Here is a 23382-nt window from a genome sequence, read left to right as displayed (position 1 = left end):
TGAGAGTGCTTAAATAACAAAATTACATTACACCTAATTGCTTTGTCTTTCTTTAGTCAAAATTTTAGTTTGGTAGGAAAAATAAATCCTAGAATGTCCTATTTTAAGGGATGTTATAGAAAGCAAATGCTGATTGCTTTCAATGGTGGGTGTCTGGACTGTTATAGTCAAAGTTGTACAAGGTGATATTCTGTTTCTGTAGAAATCTACTTTAATGGCTCAGAAGATTAACATTTAAGGGGGGCCTGGCACTGAGACTTAACTTACTGGTCGGCTGTGGACCTGACAACACATGGCACTGGCTACTCTTCCTGACTTAGCCCTAAAACTACTTGTGCCTTTCCCCGTCCCTTTCAAGGAGGTCCTAATTTCTTGGGGTTTTGTTTTTGTTTTTTGTTTTGTTTAAAAACCTCTCCACCTTGTTTAACATTTCTAACCTTATTCCCTGGTACTCTTCCTCAAAAACCATGTTCTTTTCCTACTCTTCTTCAATTGTTAGCTAAGGTTTTGTGTTTTTCTGATAGATCTTTCTTATCACAACTGATCTTACCTGCTCTGAGTACCATCTGGACTCAGTGGTATCCACACCAGGAATGACAAACTCAGACGTGTCCAGGGACCACACAGATGCTGCAGCTGACTAAAGAGGGCCTGGTGGGCCAGCATATGGAGAGGTCTGTGGTCCCCTGGAGTGCTTGCAAAATGGCTGCTGCCATCAGGAATGCTGACCCAGTGATTATTTTCAAGAGAAACTGAAAAAAAATTTTTTTTGGTGAAAATCTTATGTTTCTCCAGACACTGTTCAGTCCCAAACAAACAAATTTCCCTAAAGCCCAGCTTTGGCTCATTTGCCACCAATTTGCAACTGCTAGCCTGCCATTCACAGACACTTGCCATATTAGACCCTCTGGCTATCATGATTTGGTCCAGAGGCTGATCTGAACATAGGTTGTAAACTTAAGGTCACGGACTAGATCTTATCCTGATTTTTATCAGAACTTAGTACAGTATACATTGTAGAAAAACCCTCAGTTACTGAATTTGACAGGTGTTGGGTGCTAAAGGACAAAACTTAGACCTGTATTCAAATTAACCATGGGCTGGGGTAAGGTGTGTGAACTATTAAGGTAGAGGCGCACGTTTGACACCCATGGGATTATGGAAGCAGGCATGGTGACTGCTCTTAGATAAGGTCTTAAGTGTCAAAATTCAGAGGCCCACACTGATTTCTATAGCTGATTTTAAGGATTAAAAGTAGACAGTGACTTTGGAGTCTTGACGTGGCTGGTATATACTATCTCTTGAATTGTTTGTATACCTCATTTGCATAGAGAATTACATTTGAAACAATTTCAAAAATTGAAGTAACTGTGACTCATTACCTACTTTTTAAATATAACTGACCAAAAGCTTACAAAATGAGCTATATGTATCTAGTTAATATCGGGGTGATTTTCACCTTTTGTTATTTGCAGAAAGTGTTTCTTTTTCCAAGCCTCAGTTGGGGGAGTATGTTGCTTGCCGAGCTTACTGAAGGGAGATGGCAGCGCACTCAGAACCTTCTCCCAAGTGAGAATCTGGGCCAAGGAGGCCAGAGGGGTGGTTCTGGTTTAAGGTACAGTTGTATTCTTAATATAAGCCTTTTATGTGTATTATTAGGCTGTTGTAGTGCTTGTTAATTAGGGGAAACATTGCGGCAGAGAAACTAAAAGGACATCTGATATTCTAGATGTTAAAAGAAATCTCTTATTCTCATAAAGCCTTATAATGTGGGTCTGTGGAACATAATGTGATGATTTTATTGGGACTTGATGTGTGTTGCACATAATTCCTCAGAAGGTAAAATTCAGCAGAAAGAGCCTTCAAAGCATAAGGTATTAAATAACTTGAATAGAATTATATGTTCTTCCTCATTCACACGCCTTGAAATCTGAAAGAACTGCTCACTTGGTCCTAAGCAGGTGACTCTTTTTAAAAATGGGTGGCAAACGGTGGAGTTTCTGAGGTTAAGAAGAGATATCCATCATCAGAGAAACAAGAAGTCCCTGGGCTAGTCCTGGGCCACCTCAGTAGTGCTCAATAGCTGGGTCATCGGATTATTTCACACTTTTCTTTCCAGCTGTATTACTCAGTTTAGCAGGCATCTGAAAGCTTAAAAATATGCAAAGTGTGGTGACATTTAGGAGTCTGGACAAGGCTGAGTAATGGGAAATAGCCTGGCCTGGAAATCAAAATGAATATGGAAACCTTCTTCCCTAGGGAATGCTTGTCATAGATTTAGGGCCAGTTCTTTCCACTCTGAATATGATTCATGTTCATGTTAGAGGGATAGCCATGTGCGATGCCACCCTTCTCAGCTAGAGGTTTTGTCTGTGTTGCCAGTGACCCTGATGCTGAGGATGAGTCTAATTATGCTGTCCAAGGACAGTGGGGTTATTTTCTCACTACTACTTACTCAAAGGCAAATGGAACTTTTTATCCCTCAGCTTCCGAGGAGTCAATGAATTATTGTTTGCCAGCCTTGAGTAGCCTTTGCCAAGTTTATAGTATGTGGTTCTGATTGTAATCCAGGAAGATGCCGGTCAGATTGTGGAAATACTGATTAAGCCTATAAAGTTACACTCAGAGGGCATTTTTATTTAAAATTAAGAATGTCTTCCTAGTGAATTGAGTTTTCCAAGGCCCTTTCCACTGCTGGGATGGTTAAGAACTTTGACGCTCCTGAAAGGTATGGGCTAATATCCATGTTCATCCCCTACCACAATTTTTAACAAAGCTCTTAAATTCTTGAGAAATTCAAATTTATTGTTAAAACCCCAGGTTCTCATAGAGGTGCCATTTTACTCTAAATACAGGGTCTGGCAGAAGTAAGGCCTGCTTGAGTGTGGTTGGTAGGGTAATAATATGCATGTAGTAGTTTATAGTTTTAATTTCAACTAAAATGTCATATAATGTGCTTAAGTATGATATTGTTATGTTACAGAATCACATGTTTATAATTATGTAATGAAAGGTTTTGTAATAAAAAAAAGGGGCATTACTTGTGCTGGACACTGTATTTGTTAATGATTTCATGATTTAGAAATATCTGTTGATTACACCACGACTTAGATACAGCACAGTTTACTAGACATTTCAGCGATGACAGAGGTGTTCTTTTCATTTTGCACTAGGCTAGTCACTCTCACATACAGCTATTGAACACTTTTGAATTCTTAATTTTATGTAATCTTAATTAGTTTAAATACAAACATGGGTAGCTGTGGCTAGTGACTACTGCATTGGACACCACAGGTTTACATAATGATGGGGATTTCTCAGCGATTTAAAGCCTTAGTTAGCTCTTTTAGTTCTGTGGGTTTGGGGTAGGGGCCTTGTTAGGAAAAATGATCAGCAGGCAGATTGTGTCGTATACTGTTAAACAGTTTGCTTTGCAGACACAGATAAAACCTGGATAAAACTTGAGCTGTTCTCAGCAGAGGTGCCTCTTGTATGTGCTGCAAAGGGTGGGCCAACGGTCATCTTTCAGCAGATTAGCTGAAAGAATATCTGTGTTTGGGCTCAATTGTTCAAAGATTTGTGCACCCTTTGTACAAGAACAGGGAAAATTTGTGTTATGACAATGGCTGACAAAATGTTTAATGAAAGCTGCAATTGGCAGTAACCAAATTCCCTGAGGTTTCTTTTCGCTCCTCTTTGCTACTGAAAGGTGCAGAAATGCTTTTGACAGCATCTGTCCTGCTGACAGACGAATTGTTTTGACAGGAGAATCTGAAACCTTCAACTTAAGACACATTCAGATGTCCAGCTGGGTAAGGGGTGATCATGTTTGTAGAAATAAGTAAGATGCTTTAGATGTGTGTGCATGTCAGCTGCCTCCTGAAAGAAAGTCCTCATTAAAGGTTTTTCACTGATTAACCATTTAATTATCATTGAGCACAGAGATGAGAATTCATATCCCTCTGTATACAGTACTTGGGCTGAATAAGTGTAGTTCCTTAATCATCAAAAAATGAGCGTCAGTAAGTATAGCAGTCAGAGGGTTAAAAAAACTTCATTTAACATTCTGCTGGAAAAATTAAGCCAATGTTAATAGCAGCATGAGTTGCAATACCAAAAAGATGGGAAAATCCAAATGCCCATAAACTATTAAATGGATACACATAATGTGTGTGCACATGCACACATATGTTCACACACAGAGGGGTGTTATTCAGCCCTGAAAAGGAAAGCATTCTTGCATGTGCTACAACATGGATGAACCTCAAGGACACTATGTGAAAGAAGCCAGACCCTAAAGGGACAGATATTGTATGCTTTCACTTATAGAAAGTATCTAAAGTTGTCACATGTTATAGACAGAAAGTAGAGTTGGTGGTTGCCAGGCCTGTAGGGTGGGAGGTAAGGGAAGACGGGAAGTTAGTATTCACAGGTACTGAATTTCAGGGAGAAGATGAAAAGGATCTAGTGATGGATGATGGTGATGGTTTCACGACAGTGTGAATGTGTGTTGAATTGTATGCTTAAAAATGATTAAGATGGTAAATTTTATGTTATCTATATTTTACCACAATAAAAAAGAGTTGTGCTTGGCAGGTGTCTCCCCAAAATGAGCAAACAAGAAAATATCTCTGAGGATTTTACTTCAGAATATATTCATGTGGGAGAATACAGTAAATATTTCCCCCATTTCCTGGTAAAGCAGTTGATGCTCAACAGTTTGTCCCAGGTTGCAGGACTAGTCACATTTTGGACTTAAAAGCTCTGGCTAAGAAGTACATGCTGCTCCAAGGGACCTGAGCGTCAGCCTTTGTCTTCGCTCTGAGATTGCTATAGATGCTCCCAGGGGAGAACTAACCCTTTAGAGCCAGTCTGCTTGACGCTCATTTGTTGGTACGTTACCACATTCAGGCTGAGCCAGTGAGAGCTTTAAATTTCTGCTTATAAATATTGGGTTAGCCAAAAAGTTTATTTGTTTTTTTTTCATAAGATGGCTATAGTAGTGCTTAGTTGTCTTTACTTCATGCAAAACAGTTTTGTTAGGTTGTGTTATGATAGCTGTCATATCAACGTGCATTTAAAAAAACAAAATTGGTCAATTTTGTGTAGTTATTTTAATATTGAAGATGTAAGAAAATAAGCAACATTTTTGGCATTACACTTTATTACACTTTAAAATATTATACTTTATTATTTTAAGAAAGGTAAAAACTAAACTGAAATGCAAAAAGAAAAAAGGATTTGTTCAGTGTATGGAGAAGGTGCTGTGACTGATCAAACGAGTCAAAAGTGGTTCGTGAAGTTTCATGCTGGAGATTTCTCACTGGATGATAATCCACAGTCGGGTAGACCAGTTGCAGTGGATAGCAATCAAATTGAGACATTAATTGAGAACAGTCAATGTTATACCATGCGGGAGATGGCCAAAATACTCAGAATATCCAGATCCATAAAGTTATTGGTTAAAATGAAAAAATATGTTTTTTATTTACAGAAAAAAATGTACAGACTTTTTGGCCAACTCAATATATACAACTTCATTTTTACATACTGGGATCTCAGTGTTAGGTCTGGATATTGTTTGGCTTCTTGTTAAGACCAACTTATGGAAGTTTAAACTATTCCAGATAGTTTAAAATGAGGCTGCCAGTTAATTGCTTAAGTCCCAGATCCCGTGATCCCAGCTCCACCCCTGGCTACATATGTAAGCCTGAAACAAGTCATTCATTTTGAACCTGTAGCTGCAAGAGTCAGTGGTCTAGATGAGAGGTTGAAAACTGGTGGCTCTCAAGCCAGATGCAGTCTGCAGATACATATTGTTTGGCCCAAGTAGGGTTACTTTTTTTTTTAAGAGTTGGAAAGATTTCTTGTAAGAATTCACAGTTTGAGCTTCCTTGACAGTGGAGAAGCCTGGTCTGCACTGGCCTTGTTTCTGGAGACGCAGGAGCAGATGCCCGGTAGATGGGCCGGCAGGCAGGCAGGCACTCCTGTGTTGGCCTCATCCCGCACCTGCAGGGTGACCATCCACATTCCGTGCCTGCCTTCCAGGCTCTTGTCTTTGTGGTGTCTGAGTCTTTCTCTGATGTCTCCTCCAGCTCAACACCTTCCATTACCTGTGATGATAGAAATGTATAGTCAGTGTAAACTCACAGTATCTCTAGACCCAGAAATGATATTTCAATTCTCCCTTTTAAGAAAATGTGCTCAAACTAGACAATTTTAGTCTGTCTGGTCCTTTTTCTGATACGGGTAAATTATCTCCATTTGTGAATTTTCCTTTCTGAGTGAGTCTAACCTGTTGATTTCTGTGTACCCCTAAGTGCAGGCAGGCTCACATTTGGCTTCGGTAATGTGATTTTAAAAATTACCGTCCTCAATTTTTTTGTAGTAACATAATTTCTGGACAAATTGCTTTTTATTTAGGCTATGCCCTGAATACAGGTATACTGTTAAGTGCAAGTGTAGTTTGACTTTTATTTAGATGGATGTCTTGAGTTAACAATGAAATGACTGTCAGCTGTAGGTTAGTATTGACTGGAATATCTCTGGGGTAAGTTTAAAAGATAGCTGCCACTTACGTGATGTTGTGCCCTTAAGAACTAGACTTTAAACTCATCATTAGTAGCACTGTTAATAGGCAGTAATGTCAGCGAAATTAATAGCTGAAGTGAAAATTGTTAACCTCTTTGGCTTCCTCAGAGCTGGGATATATTTTGATGGCCAGGAGCACAGTAGGTGTGCAAGTAGTTAGGGTCCAGGTGGACCACATCTGTGTATATTCTATTGCTGTGAATTAATTAACCTAATGTAATGTAACCTAACTGGATGTAATTTTACCTCCTTTACAGTTAAGAAGTAGTTACATTTGTAGAGTCCTAAAAATATTTTGGCCTTTTGAAGGCAACTGTGAGCCTGATGTGGCCCCCAGTGAAAATAAGTTTGACACCCCTGCATGGTAGGATGTTAGCAGTGTTCTGGTCTCCACCCACCAGATACCAGTAGCCACTCACCCCCTTACCTACAGTTGTGGCAACTAAAAATGTCTCCAGACATTGCCAGGTGTCATCACTGATTGAGAACCACTGATTTTTAGACAATGAAGGGTTAGTTCCCCACTCTCCTCCTCTTCTGTACTCCTGCTAGACGTTGTTTGATGCTTTAGTAAGACATTATTAAAAAGTGTCTTTTAGAATAGCCTTGGACTTGATATGGTGCGAAGCCTTTAGAACAGGACACTCTAATGTAGGTAGAGGACTGACTTACCTTAGAATTTCTTTCAAGTTGCTGAGTGCTGAAATGGCATTGATTAAAATTCATTTGAGTTCAGCAATCCTCAGGTGATTTGAGATATCACAGTGACTTGTTTATGGATGCAAGTGCCAGGAGGTATGTCTATAAATCTCAATGTCAGTAAGGTTACTTAAAATAATGCATTAATTAGGGCAATCATTATTTTGTTTGGGGCAGGGAATAGAAATTTCCTGAATGTTGGGTATTTTGAAATCTTTTTTTTCTAATATAATTTTTATTTAATTCTTGTTCAAGTACAGGTTTCTGTCTTATATTCCCAACCCTGCCCGCCCCCCGCCCCATGCTCCCCGCCTCCCTCCCCTTTCCACCCCCCACCCTTAGTTATTGTCCATGTGTCCTTTATACTTGTTCATGTGAGTCCATTCCCTTTTCCCCTATGATTCTCTCCCCTCTCCCCTCTGGGCCCTGACAGCCTGTTCCATATTTGAGTGTCATTGGTCGTATTTTGCTTGCTTGTTTGGTTTGTTTAGATTGGTATTTTGAAATCTTGATTCAACTGTGTTTTTTTTCCTTTCCCTTTACCAGAAACCTGAGTTACAACAGACTTTCTGAGATTGACCCTGCGGGTTTTGAGGACTTGCCGAATCTACAGGAAGTGTGAGTGCCTTTCCCCAAGCCCCTGGGGGGTTGGAGGGATGGGGAGCTCCTGGGGAAAACCCTCTCTTCGTGCAGGAGCATCACCCTTGGATCACCAGTCTAAGCTTGTGAAAAGGAACATTTGTGTTTACCTTGTCAGTGACAAATGTACTGCTCACTCAGCTCTCCCTCGTTGCAGCCCATCTCTTCTTCCTAGGCCTCAGTGACGGGTGTGTTATAGTCAGGTAGGTATGGACTTACTGGAAATCCCAGGAACATGGTAGGTGTAGCAGAATCCCCTCCCTTGTGGGAAGTCCTGTGGACCAGCTAGGTTAACACACCTGGCTGGTACTTCCCACAGCTCCCAGGGAACCAGCCCCACCCTACTGTTTCCCAGGAAACAAAGGTACAGAAAAGTGGACAGTGAAGGTTTATGTTTCCTGTCCCATCTCCAAACAAAGCTAGGCATTGCTTCCTTTGGAACCCAAGTTGGCTTCCTTTGCAGTGTCCTTTAAATCAGGCCTCAACCTTTGCTTCTTTTCCATGTAAAGAATTCTGCTTTTAAAATGGATGTTAGCCCTGGCTGGTGTAGCTCAGTGGATTGAGTGCGGGCCTGTGAACCAGAGGATCGCGGTTCGATTCCCAGTCAGGGCACATGCCTGGGTTGCAGGCCGGTTCCCTGCAGGCCAACTCCCAGCAGGGGACCCACTAGAGGCAACCATACATTGATGTTTCTCTCCCTCTCTCCTTCCCCTCTAAAGATAAATAAATAAATTAAAAAAATAAAAATTAAAAAAATTAAAAAAAATGGATGTTAGATTTATCAGGAATATTAGTTCCACAGAGACTTTAGGACACTTTACCTTAGATCAAGGGTGTCATTTTCACCAGGGGCCACATCAGCCTCGTGGTTGCCTCCAAAGGGCCGCATATAACTTTAGGACCATATAAATGTAACTACTTCTTAACAGTTAAGTGAGAGTTTGGTGCTGCTGCCGGGTAGAAACAAGCTGCCAGGCCAGATCATACTGCTGCCACCAGCGAGGCTTGATCAGTCAGGGTCAGGTGCCCGAGAGAAAGGTGACGGAGGGACTGAGAAATAGAGACAGAGTCAAAGTGGGTCAGGTGGAGTCCCTTCTCTGGGATGCAGAGGAGGGAACTGTTTATTGGTGAAGTCAGGTGTATATATTGAGCCAGCGTGGAAGCAGAGCATGAGAAAGACAAATCGCAAGGCTAGGTACATTTTATTTTTTAAGAACATTTGCTGCTCCTTCTTGGTACAGTGATAGAGCAAGCAGCCAAGTTATTCTTTTCTTACATCAATCCACCAGGCAGTCTTCCGTGGCCTGGGGCAGCTGTGCTGAACCCGAGGCCTGCTTCCAAGTCCATTGGCATGCATTATCCTGCTTGGCTGTCCACATAAAACAAGGTGGAGGGCCGGATTCAGCCCGAAGGCCTTGTGTTTGTCACCTGTGCTATAGATGATGTAGACCCACCGCAGAGAATTTGAAAACTATAGAAATATGTAAAGACAAATTAATTAAAATCACCACCCTTACCACCCAGACAAAACCATTGTGAACACTTAGTGAAGAACTTGTATCTCTACACATAGAATTTTGGGATCAGACTGTAGATACAGCGATCGTAGTAGAACCCTGCTAAGCCGTTGGTGAATACTACCTTGTTTGGTCCTCACATTGACACTATGACTGATATAAGTTATTTTCACTACGATAATTTTCCCCACTTGACAGAAAAGGAAACGGAAGCTAGGAGAAGTTAGGTACACTTATGCAGTGTTACACAGTTGGTAGACCTGAGAGTTGAACTAAATCCATTTAATTCCAAATCTTAAGCATTTAACCTTGAAGCTGCACTGCCCTAGGTTCCTACATCCCACATCTTATCAGACAACATTCAACCAAAGATTGTTTAAACACAGAAAATACAATGTTTATCAACTTGTTTTACTCTTTCTACACCAGTCTGCTCTTTCTAGGCACTGAGCATCTCCTCTTACTCTAGACCTCTTTTCCAAACCCAAACAGTCGTCCAAGTTAAGCCTCTTCTCCCCTCACAGCTTGGCTTCTCTCCCTCCTCTGAGCTCCTGTTGCACTTACAGGCTTGATGAGGCCTGAGCCCATGGTGTGCTCCTTCTCTCTCAGGTAGGACTTCTCTCCTGTCTCTGCTAATGCCCTCAGGGAGGTTGACCGTGGCTAGTCATTATGCTAAGCACTGCACTCTTTTAGACACTCATACTTTTTTCAGACCCTTGAGGGAACCAAGGTGTGGAGAATTGGCCAGAACTGCATGGCTTGTGAGTGCTAGACCTGAGCCTGCATCCCCAATCTCACTCTTGTCCAGTGTCCTCTGTGGCAATACAATGAGTGTGGGAGATGTAAGGGCAGGGGTTGCATTGTTTGGGTACAACACAGTGTAGTGGGAAAAACACACTCTGTGGTAGCAGACAGACCTGGGTCGAGGTCTGATTCTTTCCCTTATGGGACTCTGTCCTTGGACAAGTTACTTAGTGCCTCAGTGCCTTCCTTTGCTCTTCTATAGAGTGAACATAATGACATATTATTATTATTGCTATAATTGTTAGACATGACACCCAGGCCTTGTACATGGGAATGACTCACTAAAGGTTGTTTCTCTTCTAGTGCTTTCTAATTGCATAGCCACCCAGGCTGGGTGCATTGTTAAAGAACAAATCTTTGAGGGCTGATAGGTTGAACCTTTTACCACTGTGACTGCCTACAGTCCCTGGTGTCACACCATGGGGCTGAGGGTGAGACGAATTCCCTGGTGCCCAGAGTAGTGGAATTTGCCACTGATAGGAAGTCTAATACCTGGTGGACACAAAAAGAGGCTGTCAGGAGTGAGGGGTGAGGAAGGATATTGAAGAAAAAAAATTATAGTTGACATATAGCTGCTTCTAAATTAACTGGGCTTGGGTTTTCCCAGGACTTGTCAGTTGTTCTGAACTCTGCAGAGCTGTGTGAGTCTGGAAACCTCAGCAAGGGGAACCACAGGCCGGCAAGCAGCAAGCAGTGGTGTTTTAGTGGTGGTTTTATTTTGGAGGCTGGGACCACAGAACAGTGTGGGCTGGTTGGAGAGAAGCGAGCCCGCTGGAGGCCCCTGGAGGATACCAGGACATTTGTGCAGCTGCTGCCAGGCCCCACAAGCTTCACTGCCCACAGCTCTGAGGAAAGCCCACCAGGAGGGCCTCCAGCCAGGGTCCTGGATGGCCAGGCTCCTCTATTAATAAGAGGGGCTATTTATACTGTCTTCTTTAAAAACCACCCTGGGATCATGTTACTGCTGCCTGGTCCAAGAATGCTTAATGTGGGTGCTGCCACGTGCTTCCCAGGGCCATTGACCTAAAATGTTCCTGCTGGAGGCAAGGAAGCCTGAGTAGGCCCTGCCTGTGGGTATTTATGGCTCACCCTCTGTGTCTCAGGCCTATGCTCTCCTGTGTGTGTGCGTGTGCGTGCATGCGTGTGGTGTTGCTTAAGGGAGGCCTGGAATAATGAGGGGTGTCATTTTGAGGCGCCACTTTTTGGCTGTGAATTATTACCACCTGCTAAGCATTTACACTGTATCTGGCTATATCCTAAACTGTTAGGTTTAATTATTTCAGCTGGATCCTGCCAAAAAACTGTGAAGTTGGTACTTATGTTATTTACATTTTTTTGGAAGAAAAAACTAAGGCACAGTAAGGTTGTGTGACATACTAAAGGCCTTTCTATGAATAAGGGATAGGATTGCATGCACCCCTAAGGGATAGGGTTGAATGCACCCAGATGTATCTGATTTAAAAATTCGATCTATAAAACCCTGTCCTAATAATTCCTAGTGCTCTGTAACAGTGCCTCAATTTCTTCTTTTAAGGCAGGGTGATCATTTAGTTTAGTACCTTCCTCAAAGGTTGACGTGTCATTTGTTGAAACACTTACATGTAAAGCACTCAGCTCGGAGTCTGGCACAGAGGAAACATTTGCTCTTATTATTATTGCTTCTGATTGAAGTATCACTGCACTAAAACATCGATACCTGGCCATCTGGTGTACAAACTGTATGTCATAAAGTCTTGCCAGTTATTTAGTATGCCCTGTTCTCAAGTACCTAAAAGTGCTAATAATAATGGTTATTGATTAGATGGCCCTAACTCCAAAGCCTGTGCTCCTACTTATTTATTATTGGTGACTTGTTCCCTTTTAAGAAACAAAACTAACCAAAGTCCCAGCTCCCAGCCCAACTTTGTTACTAATTGCAGTTTTCTTTGTGTTTGGAAACAACTGGACTATCTAGGAATAGTGGAAAGGCTGAGTAGATTATGGTTCAATTATACTGTTCGTGCCAGCAGAGGAGTACTCTGCAGCAAGTTAAAAGAATTATGGAAAACTTTAAGATGTATTAGTAGGGAAAAGAGTGTAACGAAACAGTCTGCATGAGACACAAGCATTTGTGTGAAAGAACAACATGTGCATTTCTAGTAGCTGGCAACAGGCGCCTCCGCTTGGAGGCAGACCAGAGAGCCAAAGTGCCAGAAAGCTTTATTTTTCACTGTATATTCTTGGTATTCTCTTTTGAAAGGCTTTGAAAACCTTACTGTGTGCTAGTATCGGCTAATCAACAAATAAATAAAGTAAGTAAGTAAGTAAATAAGGCAAACAAAAGACCCTAAAGCTCCATAATCCAAAATTACTCCTTGGGTTTGTTTTTTATTGTTTGTTAAAGCCTAATTTGACTGGGTAATAAGAAAGTACTCTGAAGTGGCTTTTTTACTTTTAACATTATGCATCTTGCAAAATGTAAAAACTTCCTTTAATTAAGCCAAGTAAATGGAAGTTTCAGAGAGAGCTGAGGTCCCTAAAGGCTGAACTGGGAAAGGCCCCTGTCCAGGCTCTGCCCTGGGTTCAGTTGGTCCGTGCTGCCCATTTGTCTTATTCACACCTCTTCCAGATCAGGTGGGCCATGATTCTGGCTCATGATCTGTTGTGCCAGGCACTTCTTGGTCAGGAATCGTCAGGAGAAGATTCAGTTATAGAAGCCAGACATTGAAAGGATTTTTAGGGTCTTGGATAGAAGCAGATATGGGGGGGGGTGTAAAGGTTAGATTTCATTAAATATAAGTCTTAAATTCTTGCCATTTTCTTACTTGTGGAGACTGCAAACTTCCCCAGAGCCCTTTCCCTCCAGCTCTGGTTGCGCTATTTTTGACCAGTCTCTATTTCAGTCTGGCAAGTTGGTAATGTCGCAGAGCCAGTTTGGCCTCCACAGCCTTCTGAGGGTAGTATTCTTGTTTCAGCAGGGAATGGGGCAAACAAAGAAAGCCATATTGTGGAGCTAACAGACGTACATTTAGCTAGCAGTTCTTTTTTTCATAGACGTGATCCAGAAAGAACTCGCTGTGCAATCCTCCTCGGAGCTCCGCCTGTCCTCTCTGTAAATTGAGCAGCCATGTGCAGAGCCTGTGATTTCTGCCCCCACCTACTGATCTGGGGCTGCTGCTCCAGACAAAATGCCCTGTTTGTCTTGAGTACTGGTTCACCGCACCTGTACGCTCCACTTCCGGCAGTTTTGTCAAGACTCGAACTGTTATTAATGATGCCCCTTTTCCTTATTCATTGATTTCTGTGAACTTGGGTGGAGTAGCTTGTCATGTGTGCTGGAGGGCTGGCCTGAGAGCAAGCTCATTTATCAAAAGTTCCCCTGCAGAGAAGTCCATCCTGTGTGTTTCAGGTTTAAAGTCAATCAGATCCTAAGAAGGCTGAAACACAGCTACCATGTTACCTAGGGACAGGAGCTTTGCGCTCGCAGGCCTTTTCACTTGTTGGTCTCTTGACTTGCAATTGCACTTGGGTTCATTTCTCGTGTATAACTCTGGGGTAGTGACTTGAAGTGAAACTTGAGTTAGAGAGCTTACCTTTAAGGCAGGGAACAGTAGTAGTATCTGGTACCTAACTCAGTGTTGTGATGATGAAGTTATGTAACACATGTCAAGTGGTTACTATAGTTGTAAAGAAACAGAGGGTGATGGTTAGATTCTAGGAGAATCTAGACTTTGGGGCTGGATTCCCAGGGCCACTGCCACTTACTGCTGGTACCCATCATCAGATTTCTTAACCTGTCAGTGTTTCAGTGTCCTCATTGGTACATGGAAGTGTTCATGGGATCTATCCTCTGGGGGTCTAAAGGTGAGTTAATACTGATTTGGCCAAAAAATCCGAATGCTTTCTTCTGTAAAGTAGAAGACACATTTTTCATTTTCACCAATAACTTTATTGCTTTGGATATTTTGAGTATGTCGGCCATCTCCTGCATAGTATAACATTGATTGCTCTCAGTGTCTGGAACTGGTCACTATCAACTTCATCTGGACTAGCCAACCGTGGAGCATCATCCAGCAAGAAATCTCCAGCACAAAACTTCACAAACCACTTTTGACACATTTGATCAGTCATAGCACCTTCTCCATACACTGCACAAATCTTTTTTTGTATTTCAGTTGCATTTTACCTTTCTCAAAATAATAAAGCATAATATGCTGAAAATGTTATGTATTTTCTTCCATCTTCAGTATGAAAATGGCTAAACAAAAATTCACCAATTTTGATGTTTTTTACAAACTGCACATTGATAGGACAGCTGACACAGTACAACCCAACAAAATTGTTTCAAATGAAGTTAAAGACAACTAGGTGCCGCTAGTCATCTTACAGAAAAAAAAAAACAAAAAACAAAACAAATTTTTGGCCAACCAAAAGCTCTCAGAGCTGTGCCTGGCATATAATAAGCCCTCAATAAGTTGGCTGGTGCTATTAAATTATTACTATTACCACCATCATCTGTTTTAGAATAAATCTCTAGGAAATGAAGAGTTCTTAAGCTCGCTCTGATAAGATCTGAGGGTCTTTTTTAGTAATAAGTACATTGATGGTACCATGAAAATTTATTAGTAGATTCAGAGTGATGTAGAGTTTTCAGTGTCTCTGTACCAAGATGTGGAATGGATCACTGCAGGGCTGGGGAGAAAAGGTGAAGCAGAAACAATATGGTTAAGGGGAAGTCAGATAAGGGACTATTAAAGTAATTAATTGCCTACTTCAGCACACAAACAAGGGCCCTTTAAGTGGAGAAAGGATTTGCTGCATGATAAGAATCTGCTTTCTCTCTGCCAGATGCTGTAGTCAGGGCACGGTGAAACAGACATTCTGTGTCCTCTGGCCTAGTAATTGCCAGGCTTCATCTCCAACTGGCTGTGCCACTAAACACAGCAAATGAGATAATTCACGGCCTTTTTTTCTTCTCTTTTTCCTATTTATTTCTACAAAAGTTGGCAATCAGATTATTCTATTCAAGCAAATTTGAGCTGTATACATACCTGAAAGGGCTGTCATTTTCATGGCCTTGTCTTCAGTGACAAGATGATCTATGTAAGATGTACTCCCTTAAAAAAAGGAGACTAAGATAGCCTAGCTTTAACTCCTTAATTCTGCATCTCAGATACAATTTCTTTTTAGCCTGTCCCTTGGCAGAAAGCCTAAACACTGCTTTGGCTTTCTTAAGGATTTTGGGCTTACCTCACAAGTCTGATTTTGGATTCTCTTCCCAGATTTGGAAATACATGTCCTTGTAAGGAGGCCGGATTGCAGAGCCTCTGGGGGGCAGCCTGGGTGACAGTGTTTTGGTTTGCAAGTTTCCCCTTCCACTAAGAGATGTGAACTCTGGAAGTACAGATGGAGAGTTTTCCAGCAGGAAGTGAGCTTGGAGAGAGGGCATCTCTGGTCTGCAGAGAATTTTCAAAATGTCTATGTGCAAAACTGTGTCTGTATGTATGCATTCCTGGAAAATGTATCTGGAAGGTTCATCAGAGTTCAAAGAAGCTGGGATCTCAAATAGATGAGAGTCTCCAGTCCAACTCTCTTGTTATTGCACAAATGAGGCATCAGAATAATTGCCCCACATGTCCAAATCCCTGGGAACTTTATGCATGTCTGTCTCAGCGCTGCGTCCCAGCGTGTCACCTTCTGGTGAGGACAGAGCAGCAGTTTGCAGACCGCTGTGTCCAACTGTGTGAAAAGATGTAGAAGGGAATGCTCTTTCTTCCTCAAACCCTTTCCTGACTCTTTCAGCCCATAAGGAGCACTCTCCTGGGTGATCTTGGGGCACTCTGTTCTGCATTGTGCATCTTGGCCTGTTGTCACTGTTCCTTGATTTCTGAGCTAGATTGGAAGTTCTGGGAAGACAAGAGACACTCCCTGAGTGTTAATTTCCAAACCGTGAATGTCATAGGTAGCTTTTGTGACCTCATACGACTTCTTTCCCTGTAAGAACTCGCTTTTAACTTCATGTTTTATTCAGTATTACCATGTCCAACTCAGCACTGTTTTTCTGATTTTCCTTATTAGTATATGATTTCAAATTACAAATTTAAACCATGTAAGTGATGAGTTCTTTGTGTTGTTACAGGTATCTCAACAACAATGAGCTGACGGCCGTACCGTCCCTGGGTGTTGCTTCATCACACGTCGTCTCTCTCTTCCTGTAAGTGGTGCATTTGGGGACCCCGGTCTGGGTGGTGAGGCTACAGCTCACCATACTGACATGTGGTGGTGGGAAACTGTGTTCCTGTACTTACTGGTGAAGAACAAGAGCCTTTCTTCATGTAGGCCTAGTGATCGTGACAAATGTCCTACGTGGCTGTTTTGGAGTTTGCAGGAATTAAAACCTGGAAGTTTTGCCTCATCTCTGATTTGGGGAGAAACTGGTCTTTTTAATGCCCCGAGGTACATATAGAATTAAATTTCTTGGGTGAATAAACTGGAGTTAAAGGAAACTTTATTAATTATAAGACTGCAAGCTCATCTTTGTGCCATTGAACTTGGTAACATGATTCAGCCCCCTGTTTTGGTTTTAAAAAAGAAAATACCCCAGCTATGGCTGGTGTGGCTCAGTGGATTGTGTGCTGGCCCATGAACCAGAAGGTCACTGGTTTGATTCCCAGCTGGGCCACATGCCTGGGTTGCAGCCCAGGTCCCCAGTTGGGGGTATGTGAGAGGCAACTGATTGATGTTTCCTCTTTCTTTCTCCTTCCCCTCTATCTAAAACTAAATAAAATCTTTTAAAAAAAAGGAACTATCCCAGTCTTCCAAAATCAGCATAAAAATAAGGAATTAGTTGTCATGGTCAACTGTGATATAGCAGGCAACATGCTTCTTATTATAGGCAGCACTCCGGAAATGGAAAAGTATGCATGCAGAGGGACTTAAATGAGAAAGGAAGGAAAGAAGGAAAACACGGGGATGTTATTGCTGGAGCAGGTGGAGAGCCTGTTCCAGTAGTCAGGTGGAGGTGCTTGCTTGTTTCAAAGTTACCTGGAAGTCTTTCCAGATAAACCAGTCACGAGTCTAGTAACTCTCTCAATAGATCCTATTGGCAGGTTCTTCAGCAGAGCACCTTGCACTCCACGATGAATTTCATGTTGCCACTCCATCCCTGCATACTTTTATTTGACTTATGTTGCTGGTGGTGTAACTTTTTTTAAAGATTTTATTTATTTATCTTTAGAGGGGAAAGGAAAGAGAGAGGGAGAGAAACATCAATGAATGGTTGCCTCTTGTGCATCCCCTGCTGGGAACTGGCCTGCAACCCAGGCATGTGTCCTGACTGGGAATTGAACCACGGTTGTTTGGTTCACAGGCCTGCGCTCAATCCACTGAACTACACCAGCCAGGGGTGGTGTTATAACTTATTTGCTCACTTGTATATATCTATTCTTGAGGCTGGGCAGGCTGAGCACAGGGACTTGGCAGCAAGGTGCCATCCATCTTTGTATTATAAGACTGCTGGTGCAGCATGAAGATCTCTCTGGTTTTCCTGGCAACAGGCTATGTTCAGGAGATGCTTGTCCTTGTAAGACAATGTTTCAGGCTTAACTCTTTCAAGACGCTTGTGGGGATAGGGTTCAGAGGGTAGAATTTTGGCCCAGCTCTGTGTCTTGGACAGACAACTTCATCTCTTTGAATCTTATTTACAGAATATGTTCTTGACCTGTCTTACATGCAGGGAAAGTGAGGCTGAGTTTGAGGGGAATGGGATATCTATGAAACTCCTGTATCATGCATAGCACATAGTAGGTGTTTTAAAGATGGTGGCTGCTGCTTCTGGCTGGTGGGTAGTTGTCACACAACCTCTTGTACCTGGTATGATCTCAACTTTAGGGCCACAGGAGGTGTGATTCAGTTTGTGTTCCTGTGAAATGCTGGAGTGAAGGCTGTGGCCTTTTGTCCTAGGCAGGTCTGACTGACGTTTTGTGCCTATTCAGCCTGTGTGCCCAGCAACTGGGATGTATATAATTACTGGCTAAATTAAATGAGTTACCACTACTTGTGGTTGCTTAAGGATGTGATAATCCTTTGTATGTTCACAGAGCAAAGCAATGGAAGATGCTTTTAACACCTTACTACGTAAAAAAGTATGGTTCCTGGACCAACAGTGTTATCGGTGCTGAGCTCCTTAGAAGTCCAGAATCTCAGACCTTATCCCAGTCCTACTGGGTCAGAAGCTACTTCAAGTTCCCCTGGTCATTTGCCCTTTCATTCAAGTTCAAAGCACTGCCTTCACTCCCCTTGCTTCAGGCTTGTTTGGGAAGCCAGGGCCACAGGGAACATCTTTATATTACTAGCAGGAAAGTAAGCCTCCCTGAGTCCCTGTAAATTGCAAAATTGAGATGAACTGACACTGCCCAGAAATGCCTATGCATCGCCCCTGTGCACTGCCCCCCGTGCACTGACATGAGAGTGTGGTGGCAAATGACTCTGAGCCACCCTGTGCCAGAGATAGGCAGGACCCCCAGCTTGTCCCCAGGGCCTCTGTACTTTGAATCCTGCCCTGCTCTGTTAACTAAAAATACATTTCTGTGCCTTGGCCCAAGTGCCTGGAACAGTGGGGCTGGTTGGCCTTGTTCCCGCTCTTCCATTAAGACTGTGTTAAAATACGTAAAATTGGGGGAGGGGATCAGAAGAGAAGACTCCCTCTCTGGTTTTGAATGAGTTTGGAAAATGCAGGTTAGAGTTGACAGCTACCTCTTTGGCCTGAAGCTGGTCTCCATCTGACTTGGTCAGTGATTTCTCTGAAATTACAGGAACAGAAGGGTCCTTACCTTCCTTTTCTCTGTGGGTCCTGTGTCTCCTAATCTTGGGCCAGATGCCTGGATGTCATCCTGCAAAGTTAGGTTGGCACCGTGACATCTGGGTAGCAGGATTATAGATAACTTGCTGTCATCCTTCAAGCCTTTCTGTATTGCCCAAGTGGACTTTTGCAGAGGACATGGCGGCAGGTGATGGGCAGTACTTTCCCAACTGATACGTGAAGGTGAAGCATCTCCAGCTATGTGATGACTTCAACCATTCAGGCTTCAAAGAGCATGTTGGACTGATGCGTCTGGTTTTTCAGAACCGTAGAACTAAAAGGTGTCACATCTTGAACAACTATTTAGTTGGCACTTCCTGTGCCTCTGCAGTTGGGGCCTGGAGACCTTCCCAGGGTGACCTCAAGAGTATTCAGTGTCATCAGATGTGGGAAGCCTCTGACATGTTGTCTGAAAATGTGGTTGGTCAACTCAGTAAATGTTCACATAGATAATACACTTGACCTTTGAACAATACACGATTTTTTAAAAGATTTTATTTATTTTTATTTTTAGAGAGGGGAAGGGAGAAAGAAAGGGAAACATCAGTGTGTGGTTGCCTCTCATGTGCCCTCTAATTGGGACCCAGCCCACAACCCAGGCATATGCCCTGATTGGGAATTGAACCAGCGACTCTTTGGTTTGCAGGCCAACACTCAATCCACTGAGCCATACCAGCCAGGGCAGGTTTGAACTGTGCAGGTCCACTTATGTGTAGACTTTTTTAAAAAAGATTTTATTTATTTAAGTTTTTTTTAGAGACAGGGAAGAGGGAGAGAGCGAGGGAGAGCAACATTGACTGGTTTCCTGTCTCATACATGCCCCTTCTGGGGGCTGAACCTGCAACCCAGGCATGGGCCCTGATTGGGAATCGAACCAGCGACCTTTTGCTTTGTGGGACAGCACCCAACCAACTGAACCACACCAGCCGGACACTTGTAGCCTTTTTTTCAATAAACAGTCAGGCCTCCATACCCATGGGTTTTGCATACATGGATTCAGCTAACTACGGATCCAAAACAGTATTTTCGATTCACTGTTGGGTATCCGAGAATGTGGAGGGCTGACTATGTTATTGACCTCTGCCATTTTATTTAAGGGACTTGAGCATCTTTGGGTTTTGGTGTCTGAGGGGAGTCCTGGAACCAATCCCCTGTGGTTACTGAGGGGCTATTATAGTTGTATGTGGATTTCCAACTGCACGGGGGTGGAGTTCGGCACCCCTGCCCCTGCGTTGTTCAAAGGTCAGCTGTACAGGCAGGTGCAATAGGGAAAGAGTGGACCGGGCATCCCACTGTCTCAGATGGTGTTTTGTATCATTTGTTGAGTGAAGGATAAAAGACAGCTTTCATGTTCCTTCTGTGACTCAGAAACTAAGATAGGCAATAATGTCACAAAAGAGATATTACTGACCCTTCTGTCCTGTAACACCAGTTTCTGTTTATTCACCTTCACTTAGCAGAAGCAGCAGGTTTGTGGTTTTCAGCTCAGACACCTGGAATTGTGGACTTTGGCCCCTGGAAGTCAGCTCTTCACCTCTGTGTTAGGTTCCTACCCCCCGGGTCTGTGTCAGTGCCCTGGCTCCGTGCTTACGGGATCTGAGAGCTCCAGACACAGCGTCCTCCTCTGCTGGGTCACAGTTGGGAGGGCCTCGCGACAAAGTAATTCACCTCGGGCATTGCTCTTAGGGTTTCAGAACAGTTTTTCACAATTTGGGGGAACTGAAGTCATTCGGTAGGATTTCAGTTGATTGATACTTTCTGATTAAAGGAATCAAATTCAGTTAAGGTATTTATCACAGAGCAGATTTATTTGCATCAGGTTCTGAAGATGATGCCAAAGCCATTTGTTCTTAACAAAAGAGCACTAAACTTTTAATAGGATTGGGTTAGAGTAAGGGAACTAGTTTCATGAAATAATTCTCAGAAAAAGCAACAGACTTTTGTTAAATGCGGGCAAAATCTGCCATTATGTTTTCACTTTGAGAGGTTTTTTTTTTTAATATAAAGTCTAGGAAATTCAAGTTATGATTCCCAGGGCATTAGTAATTTTGTGTCATGCATAAGTAACATTTCTGATGAAGACAAAGTTCTGCTTTTCCTGTAGTGTTACTGCACTTGTACTATTGAGAAGACTGGTTACAGTGGAAATGGTTGGATTTTTTTTTTCTGTCCTAGGAGTCAAAAGCATGCTGTGAAATGGACTTTGGTTTTAAAGCAGGGCAGCATTTGTTGCTGGAACATTGGCTGGAGCGTTTTTCCCATGTGGCATTGGGTTTTGTCCATGTAACTTCTTTTCCAGTTACTGATGTATTTCAGGCTTTTTCTTAACCATGTTCCCTGTCCCCTGCCTTTGGCCTACATCAACTAGGGGGTCTAGGCAAAGATCAGTTGCACACAAATACTGTGACTTTGCAAGAGTACTGTTAAAATACCTTAGGTTATGTTCAATATGAAAACACATCAAAGTATCTTTTGCTTCTGATCCTCAAAAATTTTTTGAAAATAATTTTTTTCTTGAGGTAAAGCTAACATAACCTAAAACTCATTATTTTAAACATTTTAAAGTGTACAGTTCACTGCTTTTAGTACATTTTCAAGGTTGTGCGACCATCACCACTAATTCCAGAACGTTGTCATCACACCGAAACAGTACCCATGCATGCCCTTTAAGGGATGACTACCCCTATCCCCTTCCCTCCAGTACCCTGGCAATCACTAATCTGAAAACTATTTTTTAAATATTTTATTTATGTATTTTTAGAGAGAGGGGAAGGGAGGGAGAAGGACAGGGAAACATCAATGTGTGGTTGCCTCTCATGCGCACCCCCAACGGGGACCTGGCCCACAACTCAGGCGTATGTCTGGACCTGGAATCGAACCGCTGACCCTCCAGTTCTCAGGCTGGTACACAATCCACTGAGCCTCACCAGCCAGGGCTGAAAACCAGTATTTTTAATGGAAATATTTTTCTCTTATATTAGCAAATGGACCGGGAAAAATTAGAATATGTATAATTTAAATAAAAACATCAGAAGTAGATTTGACTACATAGTTATATATTTTGCTATGACCTCTTAGCTGAAGAAAAACTGATTAAATAAAAGTCGTGGAATACTTGATATCTCTTTATTCTAACTTCCAGAGAATAAAACCTGGAAGGAATGAAACCCGGTGTCCTGTCTGTGACCCCATTCAGAGGGAGTTAAGTGGCAGGAGCCCTGAGTGGAGTTGGCCCTGAGGCCTTGGAGGATGGAGGCTCTTCTTGGGTAGATCTGCTGGGGAAATAAAATTAATAACAATACTTAACTCTCTGTGTGCCTCGCAAGCCCTGTGAAAAAGAGGGGCTAAATCAGTCTTCTTTACAGGCTCATCAATGCAAAGATCACTTCACATTAAAGCGCAATTAAAGAGCAGAGCCTTCAGGGGAGGTGGCGATGATCTGGCTGACTGCTAAGGGGTTGGGAGAGGAATTAAGATCTCACAGGACCCAACCAGGGAGCCAGAGAGAAAGGAAAGGACCCAGAATCCACTGCAGAAAATTAGGGTTGTCTTCAGGACCTGAACTAAGGTAGTTAATAATCAGGAGTAAAGCACAGGTGAAATTACATTGAGTAACAAATAATTGATGGGCATTCCTGAAACTGTGTATGTGTGTTGGGGGTGCATGGAGGGCAGGTATGTTCTCCCTCTAAGGCAGGCGCATCAAACTCATTTTCATTGGGAGCCACATCAGCCTCACGGTTGCCTTCAAAGGGCAGAATGTAATTTTAGGACTGTGTAAATGTAACTACTCCGTAAATAGGAGCAAGGAGCTTGGTGCTGCTGCTGGGTAGAAACAAGGTGCTGGGTGGGATTCAGCCTGTAGGCCTTGTGTTTGCTACCTGTGCCCTAAGAAGTTGGTGTGGGGTCTCTTGCCTGTCTCTTCAAGTAGCTGTCATTCAGACTTTCTGCATATCACCTTCTTTCTAGAGGAAGGTCATAATTTGCAGACATAATAGAGTGTAGATGTTGAAATAGTTTTTATATATAATACTTATTTCCAGAAGTATGAAATGGTTTGTCTTAAAATGTGTAGTGGTGATCTTAGTGAAGCTCTTTGCCTATTGAAACATAGCTGCACTCGTGGAGACTGTAGGTGTGCGTACAAGGTGAGGTGGACATAGCAGTTCTCTCGGTGACAGATCATTCATTTTTCCTCTGGGGGAATTTGCTGGACCACCCACGAATTATCAGGTTAAGAGTGGACTGAGTCATTTTAGTAGGTAGAAAATGTGGAAATGGGTAACGGCCCTT

At 42.5% G+C, this 23382-nt stretch overlaps 1 protein-coding gene across 2 annotated transcripts in view; it reads left to right on the top strand.

The window, feature by feature from the left end:
* Positions 1-23382, top strand: part of LRIG1 (leucine rich repeats and immunoglobulin like domains 1) — a 102790-nt gene that overhangs the window by 31105 nt on the left and 48303 nt on the right. For both annotated transcript variants that reach the window (XM_037040906.1, XM_037040905.1), the window contains exons 2-3: positions 7837-7908; positions 16369-16443. In XM_037040906.1, the coding sequence (XP_036896801.1) occupies positions 7837-7908; positions 16369-16443 (147 nt within the window). The remainder of the gene's footprint in view (positions 1-7836; positions 7909-16368; positions 16444-23382) is intronic.

The sequence above is a fragment of the Sturnira hondurensis genome, unplaced genomic scaffold (assembly GCF_014824575.4).
Source record: "Sturnira hondurensis isolate 20B ecotype Veracruz unplaced genomic scaffold, ASM1482457v3 Scaffold0002840, whole genome shotgun sequence".
Classification (NCBI taxonomy): Eukaryota; Metazoa; Chordata; class Mammalia; order Chiroptera; family Phyllostomidae; genus Sturnira; species Sturnira hondurensis.
Note: the sequence above shows the minus strand (reverse complement) of the source record. Positions and strands in the feature narration are given on the sequence as shown.